This window comes from Aotus nancymaae, unplaced genomic scaffold (assembly GCF_030222135.1).
Source record: "Aotus nancymaae isolate 86718 unplaced genomic scaffold, 86718_ANA_hifiasm-v0.15.2.pri h1tg000010l, whole genome shotgun sequence".
NCBI classification, from domain to species: domain Eukaryota; kingdom Metazoa; phylum Chordata; class Mammalia; order Primates; family Aotidae; genus Aotus; species Aotus nancymaae.
This window is the reverse complement of record NW_026988421.1, coordinates 34594535-34618448: the sequence shown is the minus strand read 5'-3', so window position 1 is coordinate 34618448 and position 23914 is coordinate 34594535. Positions and strand designations below refer to the sequence as shown.

Below are 23914 nucleotides of genomic sequence, written 5' to 3'. Positions count from 1 at the left end.
GTGCTACTGCTAATGCTTTTTCTAGTTGAGCAGACAACATTTACAAGTGTAGGCATCAATAAGCCAGCTATTGATTTTTTTTTTTTTTTATTGCATTTTAGGTTTTGGGGTACATGTGAAAAACATGCAAGGTTGTTGCATAGGTGCATACGTGGCAGTATGATTTGCTGCCTCCCTCCCCTTCACCTATATCTGGCATTTCTCCCCATGCTATCCCTCCCCAACTCCCCACCCCCCCGCTATCCCCCCTCCCCCCAACAGACCCCCGTGTATAGTGCTCCCCTCCCTGTGTCCATGTGTTCTCCTTGTTCAACACCCACCTATGAGTGAGAACATGTGGTGTTTGATTTTGTGTTCTTGTGTCAGTCTGCTGAGAATGATGTTTTCCAGGTTCATCCATGTCCCTACGAAGGATGTGAACTCCTCGTTTTTAATGGCTGCATAATATTCCATGGTGTATATGTGCCACATTTTTCCTGTCCAGTCTATCATCAATGGGCATTTGGGCTGGTTCCAGGTCTTTGCTATTGTAAACTGTGCTGCAATGAACATTCGTGTGCATGTGTCCTTATAGTAGAACGATTTATAATCCTTTGGATATATGCCCAGTAATGGGATTGCTGGGTCAAATGGAATTTCTATTTCTAGGTCCTTGAGGAATCACCACACTGTTTTCCACAGTGGTTGAACTAATTTACACTCCCACCAACAGTGTAAAAGTGTTCCTATTTCTCCACATCCTCTCCAGCATCTGTTTTCTCCAGATTTTTTAATGATCGCTATTCTAACTGGCGTGAGATGGTATCTCAAAGTAGTTTTGATTTGCATTTCTCTAATGACCAGTGATGATGAGCATTTTTTCATATGTTTGTTGGCCTCATGTATGTCTTCTTTTGTAAAGTATCTGTTCATATCCTTCGCCCATTTTTGAATGGGCTTGTTTGTTTTTTTCTTGTAAATCTTTTTTAGTTCATTGTAAATTCTGGATATCAGCCCTTTGTCAGACGGGTAGGCTGCAAAGATTTTTTTCCCATTGTGTTGGTTGCTGATTCACTCTATTGACTGTTTCTTTTGCCGTGCAAAAGCTGTGGAGTTTGATTAGGTCCCATTTGTCTATTTTGGCTTTTGTTGCCAATGCTTTTGGTGTTTTGGTCATAAAGTCCTTGCCTACGCCTATGTCCTGAATGGTTTTGCCTAGGCTTCCTTCTAGTGTTTTTATGGTGTTACGTCTTATGTTTAAGTCTTTAATCCATCTGGAGTCAATTTTAGTGTAAGGTGTCAGGAAGGGGTCCAGTTTCTGCTTTCTGCATATGGCTAGCCAGTTTTCCCAACACCACTTATTGAACAGGGAATCCTTTCCCCATTGCTTGTTTTTTTCAGGTTTGTCAAAGATCAGGTGGTTGTAGATATGTTGTGTCGCCTCCGATGCCTCTGTTCTGTTCCATTGGTCTATATCTCTGTTTTGGTACCAGTACCATGCTGTTTTAATTACTGTAGCCTTGTAGTAGAGTTTGATGTCCGTTAGTGTGATGCCTCCCGCTTTGTTCTTTTTGCTTAGAATTGACTTGGCTATGCGGGCTCTCTTTTGGTTCCATATGAAGTTTAAGGTGGTTTTTTCCAGTTCTGTGAGGAAGGTCATTGGTAGCTTGATGGGGATAGCGTTGAATCTGTAAATTACTTTGGGCAGTATGCCCATTTTCACGATATTAATTCTTCCTAACCATGAACATGGAATGTTTCTCCATCTGTTTGTATCCTCTCTTATTTCGTTGAGCAGTGATTTGTAGTTCTCCTTGAAGAGGTCCTTTACGTTCCTTGTTAGTTGTATTCCTAGGTGTTTTATTCTCTTTGTAGCAATTGTGAATGGCAGTTCGTTCTGGAATGGGATTGGCACTTAATTTCAAAAAACAACAGTGATCAACAGCTTTTTAGCTCAGCTGACTGCAGACAAACACGACACGCACTGGACTACAGCATTTGTTCACTGGGGCACAGAAGAGTTTGCTCAGCCGGGTCCTCTTCTTCCAAACCATCTTTCACATTCTCCCATCTGGGTTCCTGGGTTACTGGATAAAGGGCATCCGCTCCTTGTTCTTGCTGTCTCCCTTGTGGTCCTCTTCCTCTTCCCCTGCTTCACTGGTCTCTGTGCTGTCATTGGCCATCAGTGGAGTTGGAGTCTTTTCTACATCCAGAATTAACTTGCCAATGTTCCCTCGGTCATGGATCCGCTGCATGGCCTCTTTGACCTCCTCCAGAGCCCACAAGGAGTCCACCACAGGCTTTATCTTCTTCGCCAGCTATTGATTTTAAGTGTATTTTAAAAGTTCTTGCATAATGGATAATAAATTCAAAATTACCTTCCCCTCCCCTGCCCCTTCTCCTTCCCTTCCCATCCCTTCCCTTTCCTTCCTTCCCCCACCACCCCCTGAATCCTGCCAAGACTAAGTCTTCCCCTTCCAGTGAGGCATGTTCCCTTCTGGCCCAGGGTGGGTTTAGAACTACCACTAAAAGATGAGGGCCTGGGGTCAGGGGTTTTAGGAATTTGTCTGGTGCTTTATTTTACTGGGGCTGAACTGGTACCGAGTTTGCAAGACTTAAATCCTCTCTGCTTTTCTCTTTTCTTAAGCAGAAGGGCTATCTGCTCATGGCCACCACTGCCCCAGGCCAGTGGTGACTGTACTGAGGCTACCACTAATGTTTATTCAAGGCCCAAGGGGTTTTTAGTCAGCAGTTGGTGAGTCCTAGCAACCTGGTTCTCTCCCTTCAGAGCTGCAGGTTCCCTTCTGGCCCCGGACGGATCTAGAAATGCCCTCCAATAGCTAAGGTCTGGAATCAGGTACCTAGGAGTCTGCTAGGTGCACTTTATTTGACTGTGACTGAGTTGGATACCCAAGTGTATTAGTCCATTCTCACATTGTTATAAAGATACTACCCTTTAAAAAGTAATTTATAAAGGAAAGAGGTTTAATTGACTCACAATTCCACATGGCTGGGAAGGCCTCTGGAAACAGAATCATGGTGGAAGGCAAAGGGGAAGCAAGGACCTTCTTCACATGGTGGCAGGAGAGAGAAATGAAAGCAGGGGAAATACCAGAGGCTGGTAAAACCATCAGATCTCATGAAAACTCACTCACTGTCATGAGAACAGCTTGGGGAACCAACCCCATGATCTAATCACTACTGACTGGCTACCACTGATGTTTACCCAAGGCCCAAGGGCTCTTTAGTCAGCAGATGGTGAATTCTGCCAGGATTGCAACCTTTCCTCCAGGACAGTGGGTTCTCTTCTGGTCCCGTGTTGGTCTAAAAATGTTATCTGGGAGATAGTGCCAGGAGTGGGGGCTTGAGGACTCTGTTTGGTGCTTTATTTTACCGGGGCTGAGCTGGTATCCAAGTTGCAACACAAAGTACTCTTTGCTCTTCTCTCTTTTCCTAGAGCTGTGAGCTGTACTGCCTGAAGTTGGGGGAGGGGTGATGCAAGCACTCCCTTGGCCGCCCCAGCTGCTGTCTCACTGGATCGTGTGTACCCTGAGCCCACTGGCTCTGAGTACAAGGACTTGCCCAGGAATTGTGGTCCTTGTGGGCTAGACTGCCTTTCAAGTTTATTAGGACCTCAGAGTGCTTTAGCCAATGGTGGTAGGGCTAGCTGGAAGTCAGTTTCTGACTGCTGGGATGGACAATTCCCCTCTGGCTAGGGCTTGTCTAAATGCTCCCTCTGTGGATGCTGGCCAAATTCTGCCCTGTGTTGCCTTCCGCTAGGTTAGGGGAGCAGAGTTCCAATGCAAAGTCCCCCAATCACTTTGCTCTTCCTCCCCCAAATGCACAAATTCTCTCTTCCTGCCACACTGCCTGGGGATGAGAGAGAGGTGGTGTAGGCAATTCAAGATTTTCTTTCCTACTCTCTTCAGTGGCTCCTTCCTTGATATGATGTTAACACCAGGCACTATGATTGCTCACCTGATTTTTTCGTTCTTATGAAGGTGCTTCTTATGTGGATAGTTGTTCAATTTGTTGTTCCTGCAGGGCAGGTGATTGCTGGAGGATTCTGTTCAGCCATCTTGCTTTACCTTGTAAGAGAGAGTAATTTCACCATATTTAAAGAGCTCATGCAAATTGATAAAAAGATGAAATTTAAGAAAATAAGCAAAATATATGAGCTGGTATTTTAAAGGAGATGATGTTCAAAGGGCTGATGAATATTTGAAAAGATGTTCAATGACAAAACAAGATGCAAGTTTAACCCTCCTTGCTTTTTTTGCAGTTGTGAGAAGAGATGGATAACATTACAGCTGAAGAAATTAGAGACAAGCATCTTCAAAAAGGTTCTCAATAAGTATACCATAACTCTGATATTCTTCATTTTTGTTTTTAACAGATGTAAATGATTAATCCTGTTCCAGAGTTTCAGCTGGGAACGCAGATTTCCTAAGGAATCAGTTTAAAGAGAAATTAAACTTCCTAAATAAAACAAGATGGGCATAAGAAAATACATAGAAAAGTCAATGGCTATAATAAATAACTGAATTCCATTTTCTTTTTGTCATTACAAACATGGAGAATCCACTGGCGGTGAGACTGTTTTAGACCACAAAGATACATAGGTACAGAACCTGCTTCAGCAAACTTCAACTCTCAGGGAGAAAAATACATAAATAATGGTTGAGCCCTGGTTCATTCACCAAGCAAGTATTTACTGAGCATGTATTGTATGCCATCTGCCATTCTAAGTTATGGGAATATAGTATAAACAAAACCAACTAGTAATTTTTAAATTTTACCAAGGAATACTGTGGTTAAACCTGACCTATAGTTAGTTATTTAGCTTTATGCTTACCCTTTATTTCTACAATCTTCTATTTAACCTTTAACCACTCAAAGGCAGGGAATAGAAAAAGCAAAAGGCAAGGCAAAGAGATCTATAGGTCCTCAATTTTTTACTGTACCTAGGCCTGCATGATCTTGCATGATCTTTTTTTCAGTCCATCCAGTGGATGAGCAGAAAATAATACATGGCTCGGGGTACACACAAGGGCTTGAGAGTTTTTCTTTTTATACTTTAGGTTTTGGGGTATATATGCAGAACATGCAGGTCTGTTATATAGCTATACACATGCTATGGTAGTTTGCTGCATCCATCACTCTGTCATCTACATTAGGTAGTTCTCCTAATGCTATCCCTCCCCTCACCCCCTACCCCGCAAAGGCCCCAGTGTGTGATGTTCCCCTTCCTGAGTCCATGTGTTCTCATTGTTCAACTCCCACTTATGAGTGAGAATATATGGTGTTTGATTTTCTGTTCCTGTATTAGTTTGCTGAGAATGATGGTTTCCAGTTTCATCTATGTACCCGCAAAGGACATGAACTCATCCTTTTTTATGGCTGCATAGTATTCTATGGTGCATATGTGCCACATTTTCTTTATCTAGTCTATCACTGATGGGCTTTTGGGTTGGTTCCAAGTCCCGGCTACTCAGGAGGCTAATGGAGGTGAATCGCTTGAACCCGGGAAAGGGAGGTTGCAGTGAACCGAGACTGCACCACTGCACCCCAGCCTGGGCAACGAGCAAAACTCCATCTCAAAGAAAAAAAAATTGTAAAAAGAAGATGACAGAGGATAGAAAAGTTGTCACAAAGAAAAAAATCAGTCCTGAATGGGTGAAAGTATTGTTCCAGATGGAGATGGAGAAAGGACATCTATTGATCTTATAGCTCTCATAGGACAATAACCTAGTTTTCATAATTGTCACGAGGCTTAGAAATGCATGCAATTAAAGTATTTAATAAATACTTTTGCTGCTATTGTTGTTTAATTATAATAAAATGTCATAAACTCTTTATTATGTTGATTTCCTGACAGATTTAGATGCAGAAGAAAATCAAAATGTAGTAAAGACATTGAGAGGCAAAGTGAGAGGAAAGCAAAAACATTCTAAGGTAATGCTTTTTAAAATTTCTTGTTTTCAGAGTTACTATTTAAATGAGACATATAGCACAATAAAGTTTTCTTTGTCAAAAGAGAGCCAAAAATAAATGTTAATATAGCTCCTTAATTCCTAAAAGCTTCTTTTATATATATATATTTTTTTCCCTTTGTCTCATAACATTCTTATAATGTCAAACCTAAAGCCAAGAAGGGTTAGGTGATTTGGTCATAGTAATTATAAATGACATTTCAGTATGTGTGCTGATATTTCTTATATACATACCACACTTTTAAAAAAAATAATGAGCATTCACTCATCTACTAATGTTTATTGAGCACCTACACATACCACACTTTTTAAAAGGAAAACATCGCAAAGTCTTGATATTTATAAATTTTGGACAAAAGACTTATGAGCACAGTTATGTCTATTTCTGTAAAGATGTATTGATATTGTGTTTCAGATTAACAAAGGTGAAAAATCTTCAACTGAGCAGCTCATTGATAGCAAAATATATCAAAGAACCAAGGTGAATAACTTTTTTCTTTTTTTACTTTTTAAAACAGCTTGACGGAAGTTAGTTTACATAGCAAAACTTCACCTATTTGAAGTGGATGACTCAATGATTTTTAGTTAATTTACAGAATTATTCAATCAATACCACAGTTTAATTCTTACCACTGAAAAAAGATTTTACTTTATCAGTGATTGCCTATTTGCAATCACACTCTATTCTTACTTGGCGTTACTTTTTATCCTAAAAAAATTATAATAAAATATTGTTAAAAGGTAGACTTAGGAACATTAAACTTTTAAAGAGTTTGTTTGAACAGACCACAATTTGTGAATTGAGGAGTGCCAGTCTGCAGATGGTCAGGACTCCACCAAAGGGGCACGTGGGGAAAATTTTAAACGGTGCATGTGGAAGCAAGGCAAAGAAAACATTTGATTGACTAAAGTGGAGCAGTAGCCTTAAGGTTCCCAGTTTGAGATTAGTTGGCAGTTTCCGATTGGTAAAACTAAAGTTTGGTTTTCTTTGGATAGGACCGTTTACACTGAGTTGGGTTTTGGTTTGCTTACATAGGAACTCAGGGCCCTAGAGCTGCTTCGGTCTAATGGCCTCCCAATGAATTATTTTAACAGTGTTATAGGTGATATCCAACTGACAGATTTTTAATGTGTAACCAATATTTGAAAATTCAATGTGTAGTTACATATTTGGAACTTGAAATGATAAAACAACTCCTCTTTTTAGAGAGTTATATTATTTAGAGTACAAGCTAAGTAGCTGTAACAAAAAGATTCAAAGTAAAGTGTTTTCATTAAGATAGAAGTTTCCTTTTTTTCTCTAATGTCACAATTAAGTAATCCAGGCTGATAGGAGTGTGTTGCTATCTCCAATATGTGGTTTCCATCCATGAGTCCAATGGCAAAGTTCTGGTTTTTCCATTTGCTAGCAAAAGGGAAGCGGGGAAGAAAGAACCAAAGGATTTTGGGTTGATCTTTTAGGGGACAAGGTCTGCAAACTGCACATACTATTTCCACCAAACGAACGTGGAAGAAGTGTCTAGGTTCTACTATTAGAGATGGGAGAAAAGACTGTAATGGGCAACTAGTAGTTTCTGCCACAAGCACCTAGAGTATTTAACTGCAAATTTTAATATGCAAGGATTTTTTTTTTTTTAATTTATCTTTGGCTCCTCCACAGTGCCTCTCTTAGGTGCTTAATAAAAATTATTTTAATTAAATGTAAAGGTAAAAGCAGACTAAAAAGTGATGTTTATGTGCATGTTACTCACTCAACACATGAATTAAAACATGCCTAAATTGGATTTAATTTCACTGTGAATAGTAAAAGCTATAAAGAGTTACAAAGTTTGTCAAGGTCAATCCGCTGAGTACCAAGAAAAGGGGTTAAAAGGAAGAGAAATTGGCCCTTCTAAGAAACACAGTCCCAATTACCACACCGGGATATCTGCTCAGAAAGCAGAAGATTTTAGCAAGTGAATTTGAGATGTGCAGGGATGATAGGAGATAAAAGCATATACTGACAATTCATATAAGCAGCATTGTTACAAGGTGAGTAACTTTTAAGTTAATGTGATGGCTATATTGTAGATATAAACAATATAAGATAAGCTTTTATCTTATAAGATAAAATCTTCTAATTTTGTATTTTATAAAATTATATCTTACATAAAATTCTTATAATTTTCGTTTTTACATATTTTAAATTATTTGATTCCTAGTAACTATGTTTTACTTTTCATTATAGAATTAATTCATTTCCCAAGCTTTCCTTAAAACAGTTCATTTTGATATATGTGTGTGAGAAAGAAGTGATATGATTTGTTAATTCAAAGATTCAGACTTTACAGGAGTGAAAAATGAGAGCTTCTTTATCAGCGAGTTTACAACTAAGAATATACCACTTTTCAGACTTTTAATTACTTCTAACTCCATGAAAGATTGTGGGGTGAGGTGGCACTTGTGTGTGGGCTAGGTGGCCGTCGGGGTACCTGAACAGGACAGCACCAAAAACAAGGAGAGAAAAGAAGGTTCCACCAGAGCCAGCATTTTGGTCAAACTCTTACCACCCAGACTAGAGTGAGGAGACAGTTTGGGAAGATGGAGAAGATTTTGGCCCTATATTCTGGCTTTTCTTGCAGTTACCAAAACAAAAATAAAAACTCATGAACCAAACAAACTCAGACCTAAATATACCTTGACATACTCTGCCTTGCTGCTCCCTGTTCGCTAGTGAGATAACAGTTATGTTTACCATATTACAGAAAAGTATTTCCTTTACTTAGAAGCAGAAAAAGTATTTATTTGAACACTAAATACTGGTTCATCGTTTTCTCTACAGACTGAAGTCTCATTGGATGAAAGCCTTTCGTTTTTCATTCTGAGTGGTGAAGAAAGTTCAGCTTTGGATGAAACTTCAGAGCAGGTTAGATTTGTTCGCCTCCCTCCCACCATCTCACTCTCAGGAAAAAATGATTCTTTATTAAAAGCACAGAATGAAATACAGGGACAGGAGATGAAGTTCTATTATTGTGCCTTCCTCTTCTCTTTGAATTAAGGAACGGTTCATAATAATAAAACCTAGCATTTATTGAGTGCATTCTGAATGCCCAGTGATAACTAAGTTTTGAACACAGATTGTAGCATTCAATCCTCATCTTAACACTGTGAGGCAGGCATCATGCTTATCTTCACAAGTGAAAAAAATCAGGCAAAGAGGGTTAAGCCTTGATAGAGCTGGAAAGTCTAGGCTGTCAGCTCAAAAGCCTGTGTTTTCTTTATCTTTTTTGTTCCTATCCTTTCCAAGGGCCCCACATTGTTCTCCAGAATCTCTACTACTGCTCATGGTTTCCCTGTCCTTCATTCCTCCCAATCCAATCCCAGGCCCTGCTTCTAGTCAGTCCCTCCCAGTCCCCCTCAAACTGCGTAGTCTCCCTGTTTCTCTGGGGTTGCCTTTTCCTCCAGTCCTTCTTAGCCTCACTGGTCTTTCCCATCTCCTCCTCACTTGTCTCCATATCAGCTGTTGTTCTCGGACACTTTCTTCAGTTCCTCTTTACCTTCCAGTCTCCCCACGGTTTTCTTGAACCCCCTGCTACCCAGTACCTCCTATTCCCCACAGTTCTACATCATGTCTTTTGACACCTCTCAGTCCCTCCAGATCCCTCAGGGCCTCCTGTCAAGTCCCTCTAGGACCCCCATTTGCCTTCCTACTTACCTCCCCATCCCTTCCAGTCCCCTTTCTTTGCATTCTGCTCCAGTCCTTTCATTCTTTTTCTTATTGTTGTTTTTCCCACAATTTAAAAAAAAATTCTTAAAATTTTGAAGAAATAAAACACAGTATAAAAACATAATGCAGGAAGCCTCCAGGGAGAAAATAAAAATCACCTGAAATCCCACTGTCCTAAGATAGTCACTATTATCATTTTTTCATACTTTTCTCTATGCTTAGCCCTATACATGCACACACAGAGTTTTTTTTTAATTATGCTTTAAGTTCTGAAATACATGTGCAGAACGTGCAGGTTTGTTACATAGGCATACATGTGCCATGGTGGTTTGCGGCATCTATCAACCTGCCATCTACATTAGGTATTTCTTCTAATACTATCCCTCCTCTAGCCCCCAAACCCCCTGACAGACTGCAGTGTGTGATTTCCCCTCCCTGTGTCCATGTGTTCTCATTGTTCAACTCCCACTTATGAGTGAGAACATGTGGTGTTTGGTTTTCTGTTCCTGTGTTAGTTTGCTGAGAATGATGGTTTCCAGCTTCATCCATGTCCCTGCAAAGGACACGAACCCATCCTTTTTTATGGCTGCATAGTATCCTATGGTGTAAATGTGCCACATTTTCTTTATGCAGTCTATCATTGATGGGCATTTGGGTTGGTTCTAAGTCTTTGCTATTGTGAACAGTGATCCAATAAACATATGTGTGATGTGTCTTTATAGTAGAATGATTTATAATCCTTCGGGTATATAGCCAGTATTGGGATTGCTGGATCAAATGATATTTCTGGTTATAGATCATTGAGGAATCACCACACTGTCTTCCATAATGGTTGAACTAATTTACACTCCCACCAATAGTATAAAAGCATTGCTATTTCTCCACAGCCTCTCCAGCATCTGTTGTTTCCTGACTTTTTAATGACTCTAACTGGAATGAGATGGTATTTTGTTGTGGTTTTGATTTTCATTTCTTTAATGACCAGTGATGGTGAAGTTTTTCATATGTTTGTTGGCCGCATAAATGTCTTCTTTTGAGAAGTGACTGTTCATATCATTCCACCACTTTTTGATGAGGTGGTTTGTTATTTTCTTGTAAATTTGTTTAAGTTCTTTGTAGATTCTGGATATTAACCCTTTGTCAGATGAATAGATTGCAAAGATTTTCTCACATTCTGTAGGTTGCCTGTTCACTCTGATGATAGTTTCTTTTGCTGTACAGAAGCTCTTTAGTTTACTTAGACCCCATTTGTCAATTATGACTTTTGTTGCCATTGAGTTTGGTGTTTCAGTCATGAAGTCTTTGTCCATGCCTATGTCCTGTATGGTATTGCCTAGGTTTTCTTCTAGGGTTTGCATGGTTTTAGGTCTTATGTTTAAGTCTTTAATCCATCTTGGGTTAATTTTTATATAAGATGTAAGGAAGGGGTACAGTTTCAGTTTTCTGCATATTGTTAGCCAGTTTTCCCAACACCATTTATTAAATAGGGAATTATTTCCCCATTGCTTTTGTCAGGTTTATCAAGGATAGATGGTTGTAGTTGTGTGGTGTTATTTCTGAGGCCTCTGTTCTGTTCCATTGGTCTATATATCTGTTTTAGTGCCAGTACCATGCTATTTTGGTTACTGTAGCCTTGTAGTATAGTTTGAAGTCAGTTGGCATGATGCCACCAGCTTTGTTCTTTTTGCTTAGGATTGTCTTGGCTATATGGGCTCCTTTTTGGTTCCATATGAAATTTAAAGTAGTTTTTCCAATTCTGTGAAGAAAGTCAATGGTAGCTTGATGGCGATAGCATTCAGTCTATAATGGCCATTTTCATGATATTGATTTTTCCTATCCATGAGCATGGAATGTTTTTCTATTTGTTTGTGTCCTCTTTTATTTCCTTGAGCAGTGGTTTGTAGTTCTCCTTGAAGAGGTCCTTTACATCCCTTGTAAGTTGTATTCCTAGGTATTTTATTCTCTTTGTAGCAATTGTGAATGGGAGTTCACTCATGATATGGCTCTCTGTTTTTGGTGTATAGGATTGCTTGTGATTTTTGCACATTGATTTGGTATCCTGAGACATTGCTGAAGTTGCTTATCAGCTTAAGGAGATTTTGGGATGAGACAATGGGGTTTTCTAAGTATACAATCAGGACAAATGCAAACAGAGACAATTTGACTTCCTGTCTTCCTATTTAAGTGCCCTTTATTTCTTTCTCTTGCCTGATTTCCCTGGCCAGAACTTCCAATACTATGTTGAATGGGAGTGTCTTGTGCTGGTTTTCAAAGGGAATGCTTCCAGCTTTTGCCCATTCAGTATGATATTGGCTATGGGTTTGTCATAAATAGCTCTTATTATTTAGAGACACATTTCATCAATACCTAGTTTATTGAGAGTTTTTAACATGAAGGGGCGTTGAATTTTATGGAAGGCCTTTTCTGCATCTATTGAGATAATCATGTGGTTTTTGTCATTGGCTCTGTTTATTTGATGGATTATGTTTATTGATTTGTGTATGTTGAACCAGCCTTGTCCCAGGGATGAAGCCGACTTGATTGTGATGGATAAGCTTTTTGATGTGCTGCTGGATTTGGTTTGCCAGTATTTTATCGAGGAGTTTCACATCAATGTTCATCAGGGATAATGGCCTGAAATTTTCTTTTTTTGTTGTGTCTCTGCTAAGTTTTGGTATCAGGATGATGTTGGCCTCATAAAATGAATTAGGGAGGATTCCTTCTTTTTCTATTGTTTGGGATAGTTTCAGAAGGAATGGTACCAGCTCTTCTTTGTACCTCTGGTAGAATTCAACTGTGAATCTATCTGGTCCTGGACTTTTTTTGGTTAGTAGGCTATTAATTACTGCCTCATTTTTAAAACTTATTATTGGTCTATTCAGGGTTTTGACTTCTTCCTGGTTTAGTCTTGGGAGGGTGTATGTGTCCAGGAATTTATCTATTTCTTCTAGATTTTCTAGTTTATTTGTGTAGAGGTGTTTATGGTATTCTCTGATGGTAGTGTGTATTTCTGTGGGATCAGTGGTGATATTCCCCTTATCATTTTTATTGTGTCTATTTGATTCTTCTCCTTTTCTTCTTAATTAGTCTGGCTAGCAGTTTATCTATTTTGTTAATCTTTTCAAAAAACTTGCTCCTGGATTCATTGATTTTTTTGAAGGGTTTTTTTGTGTCTCTAGCTCCTTCAATTCTGCTCTGATCTTAGCTATTTCTTGTCTTCTGCTAGCTTTTGAATTTGTTTGCTCTTGCTTCTCTAGTTCTTTTAATTGTGATGTTACGGTGTCAATTTTAGATCTTTCCTGCTTTCTCCTGTTGGCATTTTAGTGCTATACATTTTCCTCTAAACACTGCATTAGCTGTGTCCTAGAGAGTCTGGTATGTTGTGTCTTTGTTATCACTGGTTTCAAAGACCTTATTTATTTCTGCCTTAATTTCATTATTTACTCAGTAGTCATTTGGGAGCAGGATGTTCAGTTTCCATGTAGTTGTGTGGTTTTGAGTGAGTTTCTTATTCCTCAGTTCTAATTTGATTGCATTATGGTCTGAGAGACTGTTATGATTTGCATTCTTTTGCATTTTCTGAGGAGTGTTTTACTACCAATTATGTGGTCTATTTTAGAATAAGTGTGATGTAGTGCTGAGAAGAATGTATATTCTGTTGATTTGGGGTTGAGAGTTCTGTAGATGTCTCTTAGGTCTGCTTAGTCCAGAGCTGAGTTCAAGTCCTCAATATCCTTGTTAATTTTCCATCTCGTTGATCTGTCTAATATTGACAGTGGGGTGTTAAAGTTTCCCACTATTATTGTGTGGGAATCTAAGTCTTTGAAGGTCTCTAAGAACTTGCTTTATGAATCTGGGTGCTCCTGTATTGGGTACATATATATTTAGGATAGTTAGCTTTTCTTGCTGTGTTGATCCCTTTACCATTCATTATGTAATGCCCTTCTTTGTCTTTTTTGATCATTGTTGGTTTAAAGTCTGTTTTATCAGAGACTACGATTGCAATCCCTGCTTTTTTTTTTTGCTTTACATTTGCTTGGTAAATCTTCCTCATGTCTTTGTGGGTGAGATGGGTCTCCTGAATACAGCACACCAATGGGTCTTAACTTTTTATCTAATTTGCCAGTCTGTGTCTTTTAATTGGGGCATTCATCCCATTTAAATTTAAAGTTAATTTTGTTATATGTGAATCTGATCCTGTCATTATGATGCTAGCTGGTTATCTTGCCCATTAGTTGATACAGTTTCTTCATAGTGTTGATGGTCTTTACAACTTGGCATGTTTTTGCAGTGGATGGTACTGGTTTTTTCCTTTCCATATTTAGTACGTCCTTCTGGAGCTCTTGTAAGGCAGGCCTAGTGGTGACAAAATATCTCAGCATTTGCTTGTCTGTAAAGGATTTTATTTCTCCTTCGTTTATGAAGCTTAGTTTGGCTGGATATGAAATTCTAGGTTGAAAATTATTTTATTTAAGAATGTTGAATATTGGCCCCCACTATCTTCTGGCTTGTAGGGTTTCTGTAAAGAGAACTGCTGTTAGTCTGATAGGCTTCCCTGTATGGGTAATCTGACTTTTCTCTCTGGCTGACTTAATATTTTTTTTTCATTTCGACCTTGGTGAATCTGATGATTATGTGTCTTGGTGTTGGTCTTCTTTTTTGTTTTTTTGAGACAGAGTCTCACTCCATCACCAGGCACCAGGCTGGAGTGCAGTGGTGCGACCTCGGCTCACTGCAACCTCCGCCTCCTGGATTCAAGCAATTCTCCTGCCTCAGCCTCCCAAGTAGCTGGGACTATAGGGGCGTGCCACCATGCCCAGCTACTTTTTTTGTATTTTCAGTAGAGACGGGGTTTCACCATGTTGGCCAGGATAGTCTCGATCTCTTGACCTCGTGATCTTCCCGCCTCGGCCTCCCAAAGTGCTGGGATTACAGGGGTGTTGGTCTTCTTGAGGAGTATCTTTGTGGTGTTCTCTGTATTGTCTGAATTTAGTCCCATATTTCTTGGAGGCTTTGTTTGTTCCTTTTTATTCTTTTTTCTCCAATCTTGTCTTCATGCTTTATTTCATTAAGTTGACCTTCAATCTCTGATATCCTTTCTTCTGCTTGATTGATTCAGCTATTGGTACTTGTGTATGCTTCACAAAGTTCTTCTGCTGTGTTTTTCAGTTCCATCAGGTCATTTGTATTCTTCTCTAAATTGGTTATTCTAGTTAGCAATTCCTCTAACCTTTTTCAAGGTTCTTAGCTTCCTTGTGTTGGATTAGAACACGCTCCTTTAGCTCAGAGAAGTTTGATATTACCCACTTTCTGAAGCCTACTTCTGTCATTTTGTCAAACTCATTATCCATCCAGTTTTGTTCCCTTGCTGGTGAGGAGTTGTGATCCTTTGGAGGAGAAGAGGCATCTGGATTTTGGAATTTTCAGCATTTTTGTGCTGTTTTTTTCCTCATTTTGGTAGATTTATCTACCTTTGGTCTGTGATATTGGTGACCTTTGGATGGTGTTTTTGAGTGGATGTCCTTTTTGTTGATATTGATGCTATTCCTTTCTGTTTGTTAGTTTTCTTTCTAACAGTCAGGCTCTCTGATGCAAGTCTGCTGGAGTTTGATGGAGGTCCACTCCAGACCCTGTTTGCCTGAGTGTCACCAGCAGAGGCTGCAGAACAGCAAAGATTGCTGCTTGTTCCTTCCTCTGGAATTTTCGTCCCAGAGGGGCATCCACCAGATGCCAGCCGGAGCTCTCCTGTATGAGTTGTCCGTTGACCCCCGCTGGGAGGTATCTCCTAGTCAGGAGGCATGGGGGTCAGGGACGCACTTGAGGAGTCAGTCTGTCTCTTAGCAGAGCTTGAGCACTGTGCTGGGAGATCTACTGCTCTCTTCAGGGCTGGCAGGCAGGGATGTTTAAGTCTGCTGAAGCTGTGCCCACAGCCGCCCCTTCCCGCAGGTGTTCTGTCCTGAGGAGATGAGAGTTTTATCTATAAGCCCCTGATGGGTTGCTGCCTTTCTTTCAGAGATGCCCTTCCTGGAGAGGAGGAATGTAGAAAAGCAGTCTGGCTACAGTGGCTTTGCAGAGCTGTGGTGGGCTCTGCCTGGTTCTAACTTCCTGGCAGCTTTGTTTACATTGTTAGGGGAAAACTGCCTACTCAAGCCTCAGTAATGGTGGACACCCCTCCCCCCACCACACTGGAGTGTCCTAGGTTGACTTCAGACTGCTATGCTGGCAGCAAGAATTTCCAGCCAGTGAATCTTAGCTTGCTGGGCTCCATGGGGTTGGGATCTGCTGAGATAGACCACTTGGCTCCCTGACTTCAGCCCCCTTTCCAGGGGAGTGAACTGTTCTGTCTCACTGGCATTCCAGGCACCACTGGAGTATGGAAAAAAAAAAAAAACTCCTGCAGCTAGCTTGGTGTCTGCCTAAACAACTGCCCACTTTTATGCTTGAAATCCAGGGCCCTGGTGGCATAGGCACCTGAGGGAATCTTCTGGTCTGCAGGTTGCCGAGACAGTGGGAAGCACATAGTATCTGGGCCGGAGTGCACCATTCCTCATAGCACTGTCCCTCATGGCTTCCCTAGGCTAGCTAGGGGAGAGAGTTCCCCAACCCCTTGTGCTTCATAGGTGAGGAGACGCCCCACCCTGCTTCTGCTCACTTGCCATTGGCTGCACCCAGTGTCTAACCAGTCCAGATGAAATGAGCCAGGTACCTCAGTTGGAAATGCAGAAATTACCTGCCTTCTTTTCTTTGCATTGGTTTCTCTGGGAGCTACAGATGGGAGGTGTTCCTATTCAACCATCTTCCCAGCCACCAGGCTTTTTTTTTCTTTTTGAGAGGGAGTCTTGCTCTGTTGCCAAGGCAGAGTGCTGTAGTGTGATTGCAGCTCACTGCAACATCTGTCTCCTGGGTTCAATCAATTCTCCTGCCTCAGCCTCCCCAGTAGCTGAGATTACAGGTGTGTGCCACCACACTTGGCTAATTTTTGTGTTTTTAGTAAAGATGGGGTTTTGCCATGTTGGCCAGGCTGGTCTCAAACTCCTAACCTCAGGTGATCCACCCACCTCAGCCTCCCTAAGTGCTGGGATTACAGGTGTGAACCACCACACCTGGCCACACAGAGTTTTATATAAACAGAATCATAGTAGTAAATGGCAATTCCATTTGTTCAATTGCTCATTTGAACCTTGGTATCATCTTTAGACTCCCATTTACTCACATGCTTTAAATCCAATTTCTCACAAATCCTGTTGGTTCTGCCTTCAAAGTATTCCCAAATCGGACCCATTTTTCACCACCCTCTCTGGTACTTCACTGTAGCCTCTCATCAGAATCATTGCCACCGTCTCTCTCTGTATTCATTATTGTCCTTGTAGTCCATTTTCCATAACATACACTTATTACAGTGACCCTGTTAAAAATCTAAGATCATTTTTTTTTTTGCTTACACCTTCTAATGGTTTCCTATCTCACTCACAGTGAAAGTCCTTACAGGGACCTTCTCTGTAAAATAAAGTACCTCTCTGACTTTATTTTATTTTTCACTACTCTCCCCTCTCTCATCTAACACCAGCCACATTGGCTTCCTTCCTGTTTCTCATTTATAGCAAGCTCTGCCTCAGGGCCTTTGTACTGAGGTGACTGCCTGGAAAGCTCTTTCCTTATCCTTAAGCTCTGTCCCCTACTAACTTTGGACTTCTCTTCAAATGACATATTATTAAAGATCCTATGCCAGACAACCCTATCTAAAATAGTACCCCCAACCAACCTAGCCCAGCATTCCCTATCCTCTCACCCTGCTTTATTTTCCTTCATAACACTTATCACCAATTAACATGTATTTCTTTGTCTGTTTATTTTCTTTCTGGAATATATTAGGCACACAATGAATATTTGAATGACTATTGATGAAATGGGTATCAAACATTCCTGTGATCTTAATTAGTCATCCGACTTTCCAGCATCCCACAGTTTGGGTTAAGGAATAGGCTTTTCTGGAAAAACAAAAGCAGGCCCTGTCTCTGATCCTCCCACCTAACAGAGTATGCTAGGGCCAGGTGCTGTGGCTGTGGCCACTCTTTCTTCTTGCAGGGCAAGCATAAAGGTATTAAGTCAGTAGGAGTAAAGGGTGGCACAAATGGGCTTCTTGGGCATGAGGAAGTCAAGGTTTAGATATGAGCTGTTTAGAGGAGTTGTTTGGAAAAGCTGTGTCCCCTGAAGCTGGTGACTACTGTCCCCATTACATAAAGGAGAAAGCTACTCTTTTTCTAGGAGCCTGAGTTTGAATGTGGCCCCTTCCTGCTGGGAGAAAGGGGACCCCTGGTTTCAGGTAACTCATCTGGGCAACTCAGAGTGAGGCCTAGGGTTACTTTCAGAAACTTCTGCTTGTCACACCACAGTGAACAAGGATGTTCCTGTGAGAAGGGACAGAGGACACCACCCCTTTTTTACTGCACAATACTCACTTGTATCCATCTAGACTTATATCCTCTGACCCCATTCTCCCTATCACATAACAGCCAACAGCACACACATTGCTCTGCTGTGAGCTGCACAGTGAAGACCAAGAAAGTGATCTGGGATAGCAGCTGGACTTAGACTAAGTAAGGAATAGTTGAGTAGGTAGAACTTGAGTTGGTCCAGATCACAGCTTGTCTCAAGCTAAAAATATAGGCAGATTGGGTAGGGCTCATAAAAAAGACCCATAGGGTCATATCTCAGAGGCTAGAGTCCAAGATGAGAGCCTGACATACTCTACCGTGAGGGCAGACCTTAGCACTGAAGGGAGGTAGAAAACCCTGGCCCACACCACGGCCATTATAAAAGAAGCTTGGTCATGGGAGCTCCAGCTGGAGCAAAGAGGCCCTTGTGGTCTATGACTGGAATCTTCAAAGAGAGCTCCCACTTGGAGATTCCGCAAATCTTGCTCCTAGGCGTTGGTATTCTTTATTTGAATTCTGAAAAAGATATCACAAAGATTTCCAGATATAAAATATTATCCTGATTTCCTGCCAGGGATATAGGAGGGAGGGTATGATGATATTTTATATGAACCTAGTTGATGTCTAGTGACGTTACTTATTTAACTTTGTCAGTGTTGATCAAGGTCATGTAGGAGTCTCTATTCAAAGGAATTCTGTGATTAACTTTTTAAAATTTTATTATTTACCCTAAATGTATGTTTTTGAGAATCGAGAGATTTTTGTGTGACTCACATACTGTCTCTCTTGTTCAATATGTGTGTATGTCAAATTAGACAGGTAAAGTCATCCAAAATAATGATTTTGCTTTCATGAATTGACTCATATTAAATTTATCAGTTTGATAGATTCATTTTAATATTTAATAATGTATCTGTTTCCACATCTGTGTTCAGATTGTTTATAACCTTGATCAATATCATATTTCAGAATTTTACTGTAATCACTCTGCCAGACTTCTATGCTGAATCTTTACTTTTCCTTCATCTTTCTTTTTTTTTCATGAATACCTTGTAGAAAACAGCATGCCTACTCTACAGCACTTTAGGTGGTACTGTTTTCTCAATGATGGGGAAAAACGGGATTTAGGATCACATGGTCTGGTATCTTTGGACCCTGCCCTATACTGTGTATTCTCGGTAGTTGAAATATTATAGTTCATTATCTCAGAACATTTTCCATAGGGAAGGAAGAGCTATTTGAGCTCTTTCAGTCTTTCAGTGAAGAATTGCTAAGATGGGCTATAGAAAAATCATATTGTATACTAAACCTTAAATGAGTTTTAAGTTCAGTGAAATTTCATTGTAACACAATTTCAGCTAGAACTTGGTCTGTGAGTGACAGGATCAGAAGCACAGTTCACAGTAAGGTTCCAGAACATTTTATTCATTTGCATATTAATCATTGAAGACAAGCATGAAAACTTATTTTCCTTTTTGGTATTCAACAGACACCAGTAAACCATAGTTATCCCAAATGTTTTTCACTTGGGGGTAATTTACAAAATGTTGATGAGAGTGAAGATGAAGAGTTTATGAAAGAATTAATTTTGACAGATTTAGTCAAAGTAAAAGCTGCTGAATATGAAGATGATCAAGAACAAATAAAAAAACAGAAAGCAAATATTTTTGTACCAAGTAGTTCTCCAGGTAATATTCTTTTCCAGTAAAATATTCAAGTCATTAATGAATTATGTTATGGAATAATAGCTTTCCTGTATGCCAGATAAATAAAAAGTACTGATCTAAAATTATAGTAAATTTTCTATATTTGTTTTTCATGACTTTCCTGAATTAAGGGAATCAATTAAGAGAACCCGTTCTCCATTTTAAAAATGTACATATATATGCAGAGAGAGAGAGAAAGAGAGAGAGAGGCTTTTGGCTAGACTTTATTAGTAGAGTGTAATTATAGTCGTTTGTACTACTTATTTGGTCAATATCCATTTAACATTTTGGACTTTGATATCTAAGTTTCATTGTTATTAAGTGGTCAACCAGCGCAAACTGCCAAAAGATATGATGCCACGTGTTTTAGAAGATGAAGGATTCTATATTCAGAGAAAGCCAGAAATATATAAAAAGACCTGCAACAAAATGGAAAATCGCCTGCTTAAACTAGAAGAGGCAAGTGCAGCAGTTAACAAGTTAGAACACTGGCCAGTATGTGACTTTCTTAGTGAAATATTTAATTACTGTACTTAAATATTTTTGATAGGGAAAGCGTTGGTTTGGAGAAAGTGGAGAAATACTGTCATTACCTACACCTATTAAACAGTCGTGGAATTTCAGACTAAATATAAGGAAGGAATCTTTAAATCCATTACTTAAGACCATATACAGAAAGGTAACCAACAACAATTTATTTGTAATTATGGTTAAAATTCTAATATCAATTATAACTGATGTTTTTGTGCTATTGATTTATCCTTTAAAAATACTACATCTACTAATATGTCTAAATTATGATGAAATGTTAAATAGCCCTTAAAATTATAGTTTCAAGGCATATTTAATGATATGGGGAAATGCTCGAAATAAAATGTGAAGTAAAAAAAGCAGAATGCAAAATTATATATGATCTTAATTTTACAAAAATAATAAATGAATGATACTAAATGTAACCACTGTTATAACTTCCACCACTATAGATTACTCTTGTCTGTTAGTTTTACCTATTTTGTATGAATCGAATAATACAATAGGTATGCTATATTGTCGTGTACAGCAATAGCTTGTTCATTTCTGTTGTATAGAACTCCCTGGTATGAAAAATACATTTATTGATTAACCATTCTTCTGTTGATGGATATAAGTTACATCCAGTTGTTGGCTATTACTAATAAGACTACCATGAAATTTTATACATCTTCTGATAACTGTGGGGTATATGCATTTTCTGTGGGGTATATATCTGAGTAGAAATGCTGGGTTATCAGTTTGTATGTGTTTAGTTTTACTATATAGTGCCAAACGATTTTCTAAAATGGTTGTACAAAACTATACACAAACTAAGAAGTGTGTGAGTGTTCAGCTGCTTTATATTCCTGCCAACATTTGGTATTACCTGTCTTTTAAATCATAGCCATTCTGGTGTATGTAAGTGGAACTTATTCAAGTTTTAATCTGCGTTTCCCTGATGACTAATGAAACTGAACACCTTTTTATGTCTGTTGGCTATTAGGACAGCCTCTTTTTTGAAAGCTTGGTTAAGACTTTTACCCATTTTTTTCTTATTGGATTGTCTGCTTTTTCTTATTGATGTATTGATTTCCAGATATGAGCCCTCAAATAATCTACTCTATGGCTAATCTTCTCACTGTATTAGTCCATTCTCACACTGCTATAAAGAAATACTTGAAACGGGGTAGTTTATAAAGAAGAGACGTTGAATTGGCTCACAGTTCTACAGGCTGTACAGGAAGCATGATGTTGGCATCTGCTCGGCTTCTGGGGAGGCCCCAAGAAACCTTTGGCCTCAGGAAACTTGCAATCATGATGGAGGGCAAAGAGGGATCTGGCACTTCACAATGCCAGAGTAGGAAGAAGAGAGAGAAAAGGGGAGGTGCCACACACTTTTATTTATTTCTTTTTATTTTATTTTATTTTATTTATTTATTTTTTTTTTAGAAAGAAAGAAAAAAAATGAAGAAGAGGAAGAAAAAGGAAGAGAAAGAGAGAGAGAATGGGAGTATTGCTTTCTTGCCCAGGCTAGAATGCAGTTTAGTCATGGGTATTGAAAACCTCTTTTATACCAATAATTATACTTGATGTAGACAGGAAGGAATAAGGAAGAAAATAACAAACAAGCAGCCAACCAATATTTCATTTAAACCTATGAAATGCTATGTGATTACTGAGGAGTGATTTACTTCCAATTATGTAGTCGCTTTTGGAATAGGTGTGAGGTGGTAATGTATGTTTTGTGTATTTGAAGTGGAGAGTTCTATAAATGTTTATTAAGTTTACTTGTTCCGGTTCTGAGTTCAAGTCCTGGATGTCCTTGTTAATTTTCTGTCTCGTTGATCTATAAAATCATTAGCTCTTCTTGTTACATTGATAGTTTTGCCATTATGTAATATCCTTCTTTGCCTCTTTTGCTCTTTGTTACTTTAAAGTCTACTTTATCAGAGGCGAGAATTGCATCTCCTGCTCTTTATTTATTTGTTTATTTTTACTCTCTGTTTGGTTGATAAATCTTCCTCCTTCTCTTTGTTTTGAGTCTTTGTGTATCGTTGCATGTGAGATGGGTCTGGATGCAGCACACCGATGGATTTTGGCTTTTTATCCAATTAGAATATATATAAGTTTATGTCAGGGGCCGGTGAGAATGGCCCGTCTGCCGGGGTCTCTTGACCTGCAAGAGGGTCCCAATACCTGGAAGAGAGAGTGCGCGGAAGAAAAGAAAAGACAGAACAGGCTGGAGTCTGGAGGGCTGGCCAGGCAATTCCCAATTAGCAATGCCTAAAACCAGCAACTTTATTGTACACAGAGTTAGTATATATATCTTTTCCTACCTCACTTACAGGAACATTCTTTGCCCCACCTCATTTACATAAGCATTCTTAGTCCCATCTCAATTATCAGAACAGATGCCATTATCTTAATAAAGGGAAGAGAGAGCCATCCAGCTACAAGCTTAGGCAGCAGAAAACACACAATGGGTACAATCAAGTCATGCAGGTGGGTCTCATTATCAGGGTGAGGAAACCTATAGTTAAAATGTTAATGATCTATGCAAGTCATCAGAGAGGCGATAGACCCATTAACTTTGCAAATAGCAGTCACAGGAACAAGCACGGGACCCATCAATAGAGGGTAAACAAAGTCATAAAACTAGCCCAGAGCAGGTACTTCAAGAAACAATGCCTAGTAAAACCACACAGCCTTCACCCAGCCTTTAGGTCAGTGGACCAGAAATAGACTTCTGCAAATTCAAACTTCTATTAAATCTCTCTTTCACTGATCTCGACTGCCTCCAGGGGGTGGGAAACGTGTCTGGGCTCAAGCTCCATTATGGCGGAGACACTGAGTGGTCTCGACGCTGGAGTGATCCCCACAAGTTTAATACTGGCATTTGATGCTAGCTGACTGTTTTGCCCATTAGTTAGTGTAAAATTTTCATTGTGTTAATGCTCTTTGCTTTTCGATATATTTTTGGAAAGGCTGGTATTGGTTGTTCCTTTATATGTATAGTGCTTCTTTCAGAAGCTCTTGTAAAGCAGGCCTGGTGGTGGTGAAATCTCTAGGTACTTGTTTGTTTGCAAAAGATTTAATTTTTCCTTCACTTATAAAGCTTAGTTTGGCTGGATAGGAAATTCTGGGTTGAAAGTTCTTTTCTTTAAGGATGTTAAATATTGGTCCCCACTCTCTTCTGGCTTGTAGGGTTTCTGCTGAGAGATCTGCTGTAAGTCTGATAGGTTTCCCTTTATGGGTAACCTGACCTTTCTCTCTGGCTGCCCTTAGTATTTTCTCCTTCATTTCAACCCTAATAAATCTGGCAATTATGTGCCTTGGGGTTGGTCTTCTTGAAGAATATCTTTGTGGTGTTCTCTGTATTACCTGGAGTTGAATATTACCCTGCCTTGCCAGGTTGGGAAAGTTTTCCTGAATGATATCCTGAAGAGTATTTTCCAACTTGGATTCATTCTCTTCGTCACATTCAGGTACACCTATCAAACATAAATTAGGTCTTTTCACATAGTCCCATATTTCCTGGAGACTTTGCTCATTCCTTTTTATCCTTTTTTCTTCAATCTTGTC

General features: G+C 39.4%; 1 protein-coding gene across 1 annotated transcript in view; it reads left to right on the top strand.

Moving 5' to 3' along the window:
• Nucleotides 1–4255: 4255 nt before the first annotated feature.
• The window catches only part of CC2D2B (coiled-coil and C2 domain containing 2B), a gene marked incomplete at its 5' end in the record, with an annotated part of 108712 nt that continues 89053 nt past the window's right edge, over nucleotides 4256–23914 (top strand). Inside the window, 7 exon segments of the mRNA XM_064374039.1 lie at nucleotides 4256–4322; nucleotides 5858–5934; nucleotides 6388–6453; nucleotides 8794–8877; nucleotides 19603–19801; nucleotides 20142–20278; nucleotides 20370–20498. Of these exon segments, the coding sequence (XP_064230109.1) occupies nucleotides 4256–4322; nucleotides 5858–5934; nucleotides 6388–6453; nucleotides 8794–8877; nucleotides 19603–19801; nucleotides 20142–20278; nucleotides 20370–20498 (759 nt within the window).